Source organism: Schistocerca americana, chromosome 6 (assembly GCF_021461395.2).
Source record: "Schistocerca americana isolate TAMUIC-IGC-003095 chromosome 6, iqSchAmer2.1, whole genome shotgun sequence".
Classification (NCBI taxonomy): domain Eukaryota; kingdom Metazoa; phylum Arthropoda; class Insecta; order Orthoptera; family Acrididae; genus Schistocerca; species Schistocerca americana.
This window is the reverse complement of record NC_060124.1, coordinates 419,807,596-419,821,443: the sequence shown is the minus strand read 5'-3', so window position 1 is coordinate 419,821,443 and position 13,848 is coordinate 419,807,596. Positions and strand designations below refer to the sequence as shown.

Genomic DNA, 13,848 nt, shown 5'->3' with positions numbered 1-13,848 from the left:
CATTGTCACTTCTTTTGCACCTAAAATAACTTAACATACCTGGCACTTCCAGTGTCTTGTTTCCTTATCTAATTTCCTCAGTATCAGTTAATTTCATTTGACTTCTCTCTCTTACTTTTTATTTACTTTTGTTTATTTTTATCTTATAAGAGTCTTTCCAGACACTGTCCATTCCTTCAAATGATCCTATAAAATCACATACCATCTTTCACAGCATAATGTCATAGGCAAAGCTTACAGTTTTCATTTCTACTCCAACATTTAATTACAGTTAGTGTTGCCTCTTGTATTCCTAAATTTCTTGAGAACTCAAACTGATCTTACCCCATATCTGATTCAATCAGTCATTCTGCTCTTCTGTAGTCCTGGTTTTTTACTGCTGTTGAGTAATGTCCAGCGATTGAGAATTTGATGAGGAATTTGTTTTTAAATTTTACAACCATGACTTATCAAATTGTTGGTTTCGTAATACATTTGTTCATCCCTGACTGCTTTGATATTGCGATTATTACATTCTTCTTGAGGTATAAAGGTATTTCACCATCCTCATATAGTGTACCCACAGTTTTGTCTTGTTCATTTCTCAGAAGAACTTGACTCAGAACCATGGAGGCCACAATCACTTCTAGGGACAATGGTGTTGACTGTAAACTTCCATGAAATTTCATGACCAAGACTGATCTCAAATCTTTCTGATAGTCACTGGAACAATTTTCAGCTATCATTTCCTTAAATGAGATATTACACACCATATATCTGAACTGCCTATCATTACAGACCCCTACCCTTTTGCATTTGCTTCTCCTGACAGGGGACATAGCAGATTTTAGTAAGTATTGGTGTAATCTGACCCTCAGAAATGGCATGAGCGAGGTAGACAATTCACTTGCAATTTGGATATTTCAGTGGTTCCCAACTTGGAGGTAATTACTCCCAAATTTTCTGAGTTTTCTGGGAGGTAAAAACAAGTAAAAAAAGTAAGTTATTTTATTTTTGAAAGATTATTACCACCATCACTGTTTTGCAAGAGTGTAATACTGATTACATAAGTTACCAATAAAAACTTTTTTTACGACATATGGAACCTGGATCCATTTCCTCCACCCACTTATGGAACAACACCTGTCCGACAACACTACACATATGCTTCTCCTGGTTTTTAATTGTTTACAAAATCACACCATTTGTCGCAAGCAATGGTTTAGGTTTGTCATTATAAGTAAAGTACAGTGTTACATTCATTTCCTTTGTTAAGTGTTTTGTGTGTAAACCTAGAAATGACTGCTACAACAAAGAAAAGCAAATGTGTGCCTTTGAATGGTAAGTCAGAACACTGAAACGACTTGACAAGCAAGAAGTGACTCTGAATGTTAAGTTAGAACACTGAAATGACTTGGCAATATAGCTAATTAAATTGGAACAATTTTCTTCAAAAAATGTTCTGAAGAATCTCTCAACCAAAAAAATTTAAAGAAGCCAGAGTTTGAAAAAAAGAAAAAAATCAAAGAAAAAAAATCAAATGGGGTGTTGTTTGTGTGGTTTATTCTTATAAACATTGTTTTCTTCTTTTCCCACATAAATTTCAGTAATCCGATTTCAGTGGTTCAAGGTGGCCCCAGTTCCATTCACCTCAAATTATCAAGACTGTACAGTCCTAGCAGTAGCCCATGACAATGTGGTGGAGGCTACAACCTGTCAGCTTGTGAATCTAGTGCTTGAACAACATCTTCCACACATACACCACCCACTACACACATACTTTGTACCATGCATCTATGAGACAGGAACATCACATATGCTTAAATATCTCACAAAAATGCCTTCTTGTTGTAAGTATAAGTGGCAGTCAAGTGAAAACAAGACAAATGGCACAAAAGAAAGTAAAATGTTTATCATCTCAAACACAATCCCTCTGAGACAAGGTGGTCAATGTCTTCATGGTAAAATGTTTGTGGTTTCCCACAGAACCACAGTTGTACAAAGGCATGCACCTTTTTGCTTGAAGCAAATCAACAGCCATGCATGGCTTTCTCCAGGGCTTCAAAAATATGGAAATCACTTGGAGAGAGATTGGGACTATAAGAAGAGTGCACAAGGACTTCCCAGTGAAACTTCTGCAGCCTAGCCAAAACAACATTGGCAACATGTAGCCAGCATTATTCTGCAACAGAATTATGCTGTACATCAACATTCCTGGGTGTTTGGAGTTGATAGGAAGCTTCAATTTTTGCAAAGTGCCCACATACCACTGCGCATTAATTTTTGTGGTGTCTTGTTACAGAAAATCAGAGAGCAGCATTGACCCTTTCAATCAAAGGAAAAGACTTCCCCGGAGCTGGTGTGCCTGTTGTTTTGACTATGCTGCTGAGATTTCACAAGGAAACTCTCACATGTTCTCTGTACAGTCTGATCTTTCCCCCCCTTGATTTCCATAGTTTTGGTGCCCCGAAGAAAGACATTTGTGGTCACTGATTTGCTTCGCACAAAGAAGTGCATGCCTGGGTACAGTCATGGTTCTGAAGGAAACTGCAAACACTTTTTCATGAAGGCAGTGACCATCCTGTCATATAGTGGGATAAATGTCCTGTTCAAGCAAAGAAAGTTGACACTTGGCTCAATGGCTGTTGGGAGTGACTATAAAGGCATTTCCCATTCACAGTTGCTCCCTTCAGCCTCTGCACTGAGTGTCCACTTAGTTTGCATGATTGGTATTAACAGTGGAATAAGTGTGTTAGGGTGATTACTTTTGAAATAATAAATAGTTTACATATTTTTTTCCATCTGTAATTTTTCATCTGACTGCCCCACATAGCTCCAACAATAGACCACAAATTACTTTATTATTCATTTCACAACAATGAATTAAGTAACTGACAGCACAATACAATTTCAACTTTGTAACAGCTACTACCTTACTGTAGAGTGGTGGTTCCCAACCTGGGGGCGATTACCACCTTGGGGATGAATTATAATTCTGAGAGGCAGAAACAAATGTAATTGTATTTCAGCCACAAAACTAAATTACTTTTAAACAAGCATTACTATTATCAACATTTCGTGACTGTAATACTGACTACATAAATTACCAAGAATTACATTTTCTTTTCAAATACTAAAATTAATGTGCGGCACAGTATGGTGGAGATTACAGCTAGTGAAACGATTGTATGAACAACATCCCACTCTTGTATTCCAACAACTACACACATTCATAGTACTATGTACCCTGCATCTACAACAGTAAAATTGAGACACATCCATCACATATGTTTCAATATGTCATGAAAATGCCTTCTCTGAGCTGTACATAGTTCCAGCAATAGACCAGAAATTGCTTCATTCTTCAGTTGGAAACAATAACTGAACTGACCAATAGCACAGTGCAACAGTAACTTCTTAACGGATACTACTCTACTGTAGGTCTGCTCAGTATTATTATTATTGTTATTATTATTTGTCGTTGTGGCAGTGATCAGACACAAAGCATTGTCAGCCTGCAGTCTTCCAGTTTGTGCCAGTTCAGAGATAAGGAGTCTAGCATTCAAGTGATTTATAAACAGTATGCATAAGTACAGCACACAGATTTTAACTTGGCTACTTGTGAATGGAAGTGCAGGGTGAGGGGGAAGAAAGTGTTTCTAGGAAGAGGAGTGGTGCACAGAAAGCATATTTTGTCACAGGTGTCTACCCTCAACATGGACAGTTAGCTTTCCTTTCTGAGAAGGAGTTGTAAGTAGCAATAGCAATGCACTGAGGACTGCATCATCATTTTATATAGAAAAGAAGGTTTCTAAAATAACCCGTACCAATTATCTCATTGAATCATTACTTTTTGGTTTAATGGAACACCCATAATAACTAAATGTCATTTATTTTCTGTCATTTTAAAAATGGAAGTAATCAAAGAAAATTATTTTCGTTCTATAGTTTAGTTAAACACTAATTTTAATTATGGTGGGGAGGGGGGCACTAATTAATATCTGATTGTGCTCAGGGAGCAATGGTCTCAGAAAGGTTGGGAAACACTGCGTTATTTCTACAAGGGTCACCAAATTCTGTCACCCTCACCACAGAGAGAGTAATTATAAGCTTACCATATGTCAAGAATTAGCCCATACATTCCTAGTTTTTTAGTGCTTCTGGGTAATATACAGGTTGCAAAAATGTCTGGGTCATTTTCAACACCTGCTATGGTTGGGTTACTACCATATTCACCCACCCAAGTGCTAGACAAGCCCACAGTGCTTAACTCTGGTGATCTGAAAGGAACCAGTGTTACCACTGCATCGAGGCCATTAGCACACATATGTAACCATGGCAAGAAATTATCACAAGCCAACTGTGTGATATCTGTCACAATTGTCAAAATTCAAAAAACAAATCACCAAGCAAAGCCAAAATTGAGTTCTAGCTAAAATCAAATGACAGTGAGAAAAAAAAAATCAAAGGCTGTCAAAATATGGAACCCTGGAGCTCATGATTTCCAAGAAGGAATGTTAAGACATGTGTTGCAGGATGGGATTGTGGAGGGATGGGGGCAGGGAATGGGGAAATGGGCAGGTTAAGGCCAGCACTTCTGTAATGAACCCTTTTGCCAAAACAGCAGGGTTCACTATGCACACCGGGCAGCTGACAGCTAACTTTCGAACACTCTTATGTCATGTACTAACTCTAACTTCCCTGAACTTTGTGTAGTAACTTACAAACTCAGTCAAGGTAAAACTGTTTTCAAATACTTTGAATTTCTTATTTTAGCGAATGTACTCTATGCTTTGGAGAGGAAAAACATTTAAGTCTATGCAGACCATACCATTCCTTACTAACCCTTTAATGGCAGATGTTGTAAATTTGCATCATACCAATGTTGTGCTAATGATTGGAAGGTAAACTGTTTTTGAGCGCCAGTGCCTGTAGGTGCTGATTCCGCATGAAGCTACCAAAGCTTCTGACAAGTGCTACATTTTGCTGAGTGTTTTAGTTACTTCTAAAGCGCCATGAATTTTTGGTTTTATCTTTCATATAGAAATTTATTCAGGTATTAAGGGGTTACAAAAGTACTCATTTCCAAGAACAACAATATGAGAACGTACTAATATCAGGTACATGCAACATAAAGTACAGAGTCCAGTTCTCCATGAAATCAAACAGAAATCCTCTTTATTGATGTACCAGCTCTTTATGTAACCACTTTCCCACTGGTTTTTTGCACACTTTCTCATGGACACATGGTGAATGCTGAGGTAAAGAATTTTTCTGGTGAATGCTTCCGGTGAAAATTCTGTAACATCTTTTCACAGTAGACCTAAAGATACAGATGTATTTCTTTTCCAGCTTTCTTACATAAACTTCAAATTAAAGGCAAATAAATTTGTCTGCTTTTGTTTTCTTTGAAACTTCTGCACTATTGTGGCAAAATTACATACCACCTATACATATACATTGATTTATTTCTGTTGAGGTCTCTGTAACATCACACCAGATGCATGCAAAATGAATATAAATCTATTCATTTAGTTTCGCAGTATTTAAATAGAGCAGTTTTTATGGCAGCCTATGTTGCATATAAAAAGTAAGCAGCAACAGAAAAAAAGGTGTGTGTGTGTGTGTGTGTGTGTGTGTGTGTGTGAGAGAGAGAGAGAGAGAGAGAGAGAGAGAGAGAGGTGGGGGGGGGGGGGGGTTATATATCTTCTCAATGATGAGGTATTTAGAAGGAAGCTCATAATGTAGTAGGATGAGGAAGGAAATCAGCAGAGTCTTTTTTTGAAGGAACCATCCAAGCATTCAGCTTACACAATTTAGGAAAACCATGGAAAATAGAAATCTGGATGGCTGGGTGTGGATTTGATCTACCAGCCTACCATATGTGTGACTCCAGTGTCTTTGAAAAAGTCTTCCTTACTTATTAATTGGCAAGCTGTGAAATGCTTCCTGTGTAAAGTGAATCTGAAGTTGATAGAAAAGTGAACTGATAAATTCTTTCACAACGACTGTATTATTTTATATGTAGCAGCTTTCCTGCAACTGTAACCCTTTAATAATTTATACATGAATAATAATGTGGCCATGTCTGCTTAATGTTCCATTATGGTCATGTGATGCAAGTGATCAAAGTTTGTTAGTAACAACTTCACATCATCATGCACCTCCCTTACTACATTTACTGTTGCAAAGAGCAATTCAGAGGGTTTCAGCTCTATTTCATGCGTTCTCAATTTATTTATCAGCTAGTCTACTAGGCAACTACAGATACTATGAACATGACAAAATTTCTTAGTTTAATAACATTATCTTAAATATGGATATCAAAGTATAATAAATACTGGGCAGTACATATATTCTTCCAAAACCTTTTTACACTAAACATGAATTTTGATTTTAGCACAAAATTTAAAGGAAAAATTCCACACAATGAAACATTGATAGTAACACTTGGTAACAGTAACAATTTGCAACGATGTCAGAATACTTATTGTTTGTTATATAGAAGGCAAATAAACTTATCTGCTACATTATGGTAATCTTGACACTTTCAAGCTACCCACCTCTATATCAGCTATGGTCTTATTTGCTTCCATTTGTTGCCTCAAAGAGTCAACAAGTTCTTCTAGCTCAGCTATCCTCTGTTCTGACTCGTAGACCTTCTGTTCATGCTCTCCCCGCAGGTTGAATAAAGCTACTTCCTGATTTCGTATTAGCCTGTTTAGAGTTTCACGGTGTTCTCGTTTCAGGCCCATAACCACTTGCTGGAATTCTGTGACAGAGAAGGTGAATATTAAATTATAGCACTTTTTAAACATAACTGCTTCCTGGAATTACATATAATGGAAAAATAGTAGCACTAGCACGTGTTAGTTTTCATGCCAGCACTTTAAAAAGCTAAAAATAGGTATGTACATTGCAAAAGTTTCAGTGCTTTGAATTTAGTGCTTAATTTAGCCATAAAATTGTTAATACATACTGAAACTTATTACGCACGGCAATGATGAGTAGAACTCAAATCATTCATTGAGTTTCAGGGTGGTCATGTTGTGGATCTGTAAGAGGCTGGATGGCTCCCCCAAAGAATCATCAACCACATTCAAGGGATGAAGGGCACAAAGCTGTGTTTAGTAATGAGAACTACAAATAAATTTACGTGGACTGCAGTAAAGTCCAAAAACTGAACATAAAACCATTAAGAAAGTGAAAAACAAAAACAAACAAAGCACTAGAAACAGTGCACCAGTTGCATCGAATAAGTTTTCAGCACTAGACTCAGCCAGCGACACAACGAATAGTGTAAGCATAAGTAAATATAACGAATCCTCCGATAAACACTGAAACAGAAAAACTGTAATGCCTGGAAGCACAAAAAGTTATTACTGTATGCAGACAGCCACGGAAAAAGCCTTTCAGCTCCCGTTCATGAAGCTTCACACAATGAATATTCTGTATTCACAAAAGTTAAACGCAGAGCTGCATTAAGTGCTGTAGTCAAGAATTTATCAGAAACGAACAATCTAAAAAAAGACGACCACATTGTAATCATTGGCGGCACCAACGATGTTTTCAAAAACGAGGGCAAGTCAGCACTTGTAGCTTACAGGAAGTTATTGCCGAAACTGTACAACACAAATGTTACCCTAATAAGCCTTCCAGTGCGACAAGATCTCCCACAGTGGTCATGTGTTAATACAGAAACTGAGCACTATAATTTAGAGCTGCAGAAACTATGTAAAAAAACTAAATCATGTTGCACTTGCTAGACATAAGTAAACTGAAACATGAAGAACATGCCAGGCACAAACTTCACTTAAACAGAAATGGAAAGCTCAAGTTAGTGAACCAGATAACAGAACCTTGTAAAGAGCTGCATAAAACCACGGACCTGATCATCTTAGATTATAATCAACAAGTATTTTTATGCTCAGTTTCAAGCAACATGATTTTACTGAACTAAACCCCTTGGATTGGAAGGAACCCTGTTCACATGCCAAAGAAACTGGCTTGGAAGTGAGTAAATCATCGTTACAGTGCAGTGTTACAGACTTGTGTAATAATTTGACTCATTCAGAATACCATGTCACAAAGTGTAAAATATCAGTGCCCTTTAGTATAATGCATCTAAATGTGCAGTTTGCTGCAAGTAGTTGTGGATGAGAATTCATCACACCTGTTAGTAATTACAGTACATTGACTAAAAGACAATTTAGATGGTTATGTGGTAGCAGATAGTTACTGCAGGCAACAACACAAAGGGGGTGGGGTGGCAATATTCGTAAATTAATATCTTCCATTTAAGAAAATCTCATTTGTTGAACAATACTGCAAAGAAGGTACAATTGCAATGGTTGGTGTTGTGGTCCACATAAACACTCATTCAAGCAGGTTAGCTAAACAAAGTTATTAGTATGTACCGCCCACAAAATACAGATGTGTTGTACTATATTGATAGACTTAATAGGGCAACTACACAAACAGGCCCCACTGACCTTAGCATAGTTGGAGACTTGAATACTGATGCAAACTCCTGTAGTATAACCTATTTGAAAATAACAGATACACTAAACTCAAATAATCTTACAAGTACAGTGAACTCTGACACTAGAGTAACAGAGTCAAGCTCCAGTAACACAGATTATGTAATAGTCAACAAAAATGTAAAAGACAATGTTAACTTTCAAAGTGTTGATTTTCAGTACTCAGATCACTATAGTCAGGTGCTAGAATATTTAAGGTTTGCTGTACCAACAGCAACTAAGATAATTGAGAAGAAGTGGATTTTGAATAGTACCAACATCAGCACCTTCAAAACTAAGTTAGCAGAGGAGAAATAGGACACTATTAACCAAACTAAAGGGTTAGAAAACAAATGAGAAAAAATTTATAGGACAGTGCTGAAGCATTTCAACTGCTGCTGCCCTGTCAAAGAAATAACCAGTGTATGAACCAACTCTCATCTTTAAAGTAATACTAGGCTGAAGCTTACACCTAGGCTAATTAAGTTAAGGCAGGAAATATATGATCTTGACTGTTTATATAAGGAAACAAAACTCCATATATTTAAGGAAAAGTAAAGTCAAACCAAAAAACCTTTTAAGACAGACTTTTACACTTGAGGAAATAGATAAACAATGATGCAACAGAGTGTTCAGCCAACATAGGTAAGGCATCTTGGAGATTAATCAATAAACATTGTAAAGCCACCAGCAAGGGACAGAGTGAACTAGTTAGCATTGGACACAAGGGCCATCTAGTGAAAGAACCAAATGAAGTATGTAACTTATTCAATAAACATTTTATCTCTCCTTCTGACCAAACAGCCCCTGTTATGTATCTACAGGATGGCACACGGAATGATGTCACGGATGGTACAGAGCTCAAATTTATGGAGGTGCATCAACAGGATATATTTAACACAATACAAAAACTAAAGATCAACCATTCATCTGGGTGGGATGGTATCTCAAGTGTGGTGTTAAAGAAATATGCCAATGAAGTAACTAAACACCTTACATCTTATCAACTGTAGCATTAATGAAAACATATACCCAAATACCTTAAAAATAAGTGTAATTCAGCCAATCCATAAGAAGGGAAGTAAAGAAGAAGTTTCAAATTCTAGACTGATATCACTAATCCCTACAATCAGTAAAAAATTTGAAACAGTTATCCTATCACAGGTCACAACATTTTGCTCAAGACACAAAATGCTTACCGAATCACAACATGGGTTTAAGAAAGACCTAAGCACGGCCACTGCTGTTACAAGTTTCTTACATCATGAAGCATATAGGAATATAGAATGGGGTATGCACATAGCTGGAATAGAATATTCCTCGACCTGAGCAAAGCTTTTGACTCTGTAAACCATGAGCTTCTCTTAAAAAAAAAAAATAAAAAAAAAATAAATAAAATAAAAAATAAAAAATAAAAAAATCAGTGATGCATCAATGAAACTTCTATCCACCTATCTGGTGAATTGGAAACAGTGTACCAAATTTACACATCAAATTGACAATACGATCTTAACCTTTAAATCCACAAGTGAAACCATGACACAGGGAGACCCTCAAGGCTCAGTTCTTGGACCTTTCCTCTTTTTAGCATATATTAATGATGTTGGATACCCCTTTAACTTGCGCATTGTAAATTATGCTGATGACACCTCAGTTTTATTTCATGGTAAAGATTGTGAGGAACTAAAATTTTCAGCAAGTAATGAAATACTAGAATTAAGTTCATATTTTCAAGCACAAGGATTAAAGGTCAATGTAAATAAATCCCAGATGCTAATATTTACAACTGGCAGCTCACACCACTCATGCGTAAATGAGGTATGTGGCATAGTGGGATAAACAGCAAACGAGTGTAAATTTTTAGGAGTCCATCTGGACTCAAACCTCCGGTGGATTAGCCACATTAATCCTGTATGTAAAAAATTCAGCAATTTGCTGTATCTCCTTAGTCAACTGTCCAAAATGGAGCCCACCCACATGCTTAAAACTGTGTATTATGGGACAATCTATCCCCATCTTAGCTACTGTATATAAATATGGGGTTGTGCTGCAGACATTCACCTTAACTTAGTACTATTGCTACAAGAAAGAGGGTTAAGGATTATACATGGACTAGGCTACAAAGACTCTTGTCATGATGTTTTCATACAACACAAGTCCTTCACCATATACTCTTGGTATCTTTATAAATTAATTACTTTTTTTGTCTCACAGAAAACTGAAGTAATAAAATGTAGTGATATACATGACAACAACACCAGGTCCAAAGAGAATTACTACCGACAAAGAACAAGACTTCAAACGATGGACCAGAGCCCATAAACTAATGGACTGATATGGTATAATAAACTGCCAGAGTCCATGAAAAACAGTAATAAAAAGCAATTCAAATCAAAACTAAAAGAATTTTTAATTGAAAAGTGTCTCTATTCACTCAACAAATTTTAAGTGATTAAGTTTAAGAGATAAAATAATGTATAATAATTGGGTGTATTAATATGTGTAACATGTAATGTATTTTGACAAGTGTCAGTTTATAGTCTAATTACTACCAGTAAGGCTAATATCTAAATGTATTTTATGTTTTTAACTGTACTTGACATTTGTGAAAGCCATCATATTGATGACTCCATGCAAAATAATGTAAATAAATAAATTTAGTTGATTCCAGCTCTGACATAAGTGCAATATCTCCAACCATTCCTGACACAGCACACAGCTCTACCAATGTAGAGCTCCATGCAGCAAACAACTCAGCAATCACCAATTATGACTCTGAACCTCACACTTTGGACCTAGGGTGCTAAATGACAGTCACATGGCACTTTCTAATCTTGGATGTCAGGGAACTGGTATTTGGCACCAATTTCCTCTGCCAGTCTTTTCTTCCGCTGGATTTGTCCAACAGCACACTCATTCAATGTGACACTGATCATGAAATTGCTAGCACCATCAGTCACACCCGCCCTGCATCACAACACATCCTTATTACATCTTCCCCAACACACGATCAGCATCACATCCCAACAGATCATCAGTAATGTCATCTACTCAACTGCTTCAACTCACCCACTAAAACTCAACAAAACCAACTTCTTTACCTTCACACCTAACTGAAATCTGTACATGTCAAACAGGAGAATGAAACAATATGATTGGCAATTCAAAAGATGTCTACAAGAGTTCACTACAGCATGACACCACCTACAAAACCCTCAACTGACTTCAGCCGTGAATCTCAACCAACGTCAGCCATGAATGGTGATTCAAACATGACAGTGCAACACACTTCCAACACATGTACACCAGCCCATGAGGAAGTGCACACAGCCCTCACAGGTCAATAAGGTTAATAACACTCCTCTTGCGCGAGTATTCCCTGCTGTCATCCCTTGCAACCATCTACCCACAGATTCTCCACGAGTGTTGTTCACCAAGTGCACCATCACAAATGAAATGGTACAGAAGATCCCCACCATGCCAGGCCACCCAGATCAACACAGATCACACCGTCTCCTGCCAGACAAGCTTCATGCAGCCAAGGCAGCAGTCAATTAACTTTTAAAAGCCAGAATAGTCAAACCTTCAGACAGTTCCTAGCCTTCACCCGTTAAACTAATGCCAAAGAAATATGGTATTTTACATTTATGTGGTGATTACAGAATTCTTAATGCCGATCCCATAATTTACACTTACCCAAAGCCAAATATGAAGGACTTTACCCACTACCTTGCAGGAGCACCTGTCTCAAGCATTCCGGACAGCAAAGACGCTTACCACCAGATACAGATGAGTACAGAACATGTACAAAAAATAGCAATCATCATGCCTTTGGCATATTTGAGTGCTTCTGTATACCTTATGGCCTCAAAAACATAGACCAAACATGGGAATGGTTTTAGATAATGTTCTATTTAAGCTAACCTTCTATATGCTTACCTCAATGACATCCTCATCTTTTTCCCAGGATAATGACACATATAACTCTCATGTCATACAAGCTTTTGATGTACTTACTGCAACCAGTGTTGTAATTAATGAAGAAAAATGTGAACTCTGACATCCTGAGTCTACGTATGTCAGTCATGTTCTTAACATTACAGGCACCAAGCACCACCTCCATAAGACTACAAACAATTACACCAATTTCTAGGGATGATCAGCTTCTACCAGCATCACCTCCCAAAGGCAGCCATTATTCAGACCCACTAAGAGAGGCCCTCAAAGGGAAAAATGATAACATAAATGAAAAGAATATTTTCACCACTAGATTACTCTGTACAATTTACATCTTACATGCATCACCTGAAAAGCACATACAATGTTGTTGCTGATTACCTCTCATGGATAAATGTCATCTCTGCACAAACTTACTACAATAAATTTGCAGAGGCTCAACAGCAGGACAAACAGCTCCAAGGCTCCCTCAATTATACAACAACTAATCTTAAACTCCAACACTGTGTGATACCAGGCACAAGCACAACAAGATAGATATGGTGTAACGTGTCACAGAACCAAACGCATCCCTTCGTACCTCAACTGTTTCATATGATCGTATTTGACCAGCTGCACAACTTGTCACATTCCAATGTTCAACCCATGATATGCCTCATTACAGATCATTTCGTATGGCCGAACATCAACAAAGATTTCAAGAAGGGGACACACGCGTGCATACCTTGTCAAAACAATGAAGTGGGACACCACATACAACCAACCCTCAGACAGTTTAAAATACCAAAAGGGCAGTTCTAACACATGCATCTAGACCTGGTGGGACCTCTCCCTGAATTCGAGGGTTACTGATACATCCTTTCAGTCATTGACCACATCACACAGTGCATAGAAGCCACTCCCCTTGAAGACATGTCAGCATTCCCCTCCAAGTCATGTCAACAGCATCAACATTCAGAGCCTTCACTGACACTTGGATTTCCCGGCATGGGTGTCCAGTGTCCAAAACCACCTACCAAGACCAACAATTTGGATCTGTCTTGTTCAGTGGAGTATGTGCCCTCTGTGGCATTCATCATCATCAAACTACTGCTCATCACCCTCAAAGCAATTCCTTGTGGAATGATGGTATTGTATACTAAAAGCTGCCCTGATGTGCCACAGCATTTGCTGGGCCGAAGTTTCATCATCAGTACAATTCTGGGCATGCACACTGCTCACAAAAATGATCTATAGGCCTCCCTTACTGAAGTGCTGTATGGCAAGCCACTCACCCATTCTGCTGACATCTCACTACAGGTGCTGCCAGGAGAAACCACAGCTCTTCCCACTCTCAACACAGGCTAAAAGAATTCTCTGCACGACTTAATATGCTGCCTCCACAATCTCATGG

At 37.7% G+C, this 13,848-nt stretch overlaps 1 protein-coding gene across 3 annotated transcripts in view; it reads right to left on the bottom strand.

Moving 5' to 3' along the window:
- Positions 1–13,848, bottom strand: part of LOC124619552 (formin-2-like) — a 245,192-nt gene that overhangs the window by 57,309 nt on the left and 174,035 nt on the right. For all 3 annotated transcript variants that reach the window (XM_047146025.1, XM_047146026.1, XM_047146027.1), the window contains one exon: positions 6,543–6,751. In XM_047146025.1, coding sequence (XP_047001981.1) covers positions 6,543–6,751 — 209 coding nt within the window. The remainder of the gene's footprint in view (positions 1–6,542; positions 6,752–13,848) is intronic.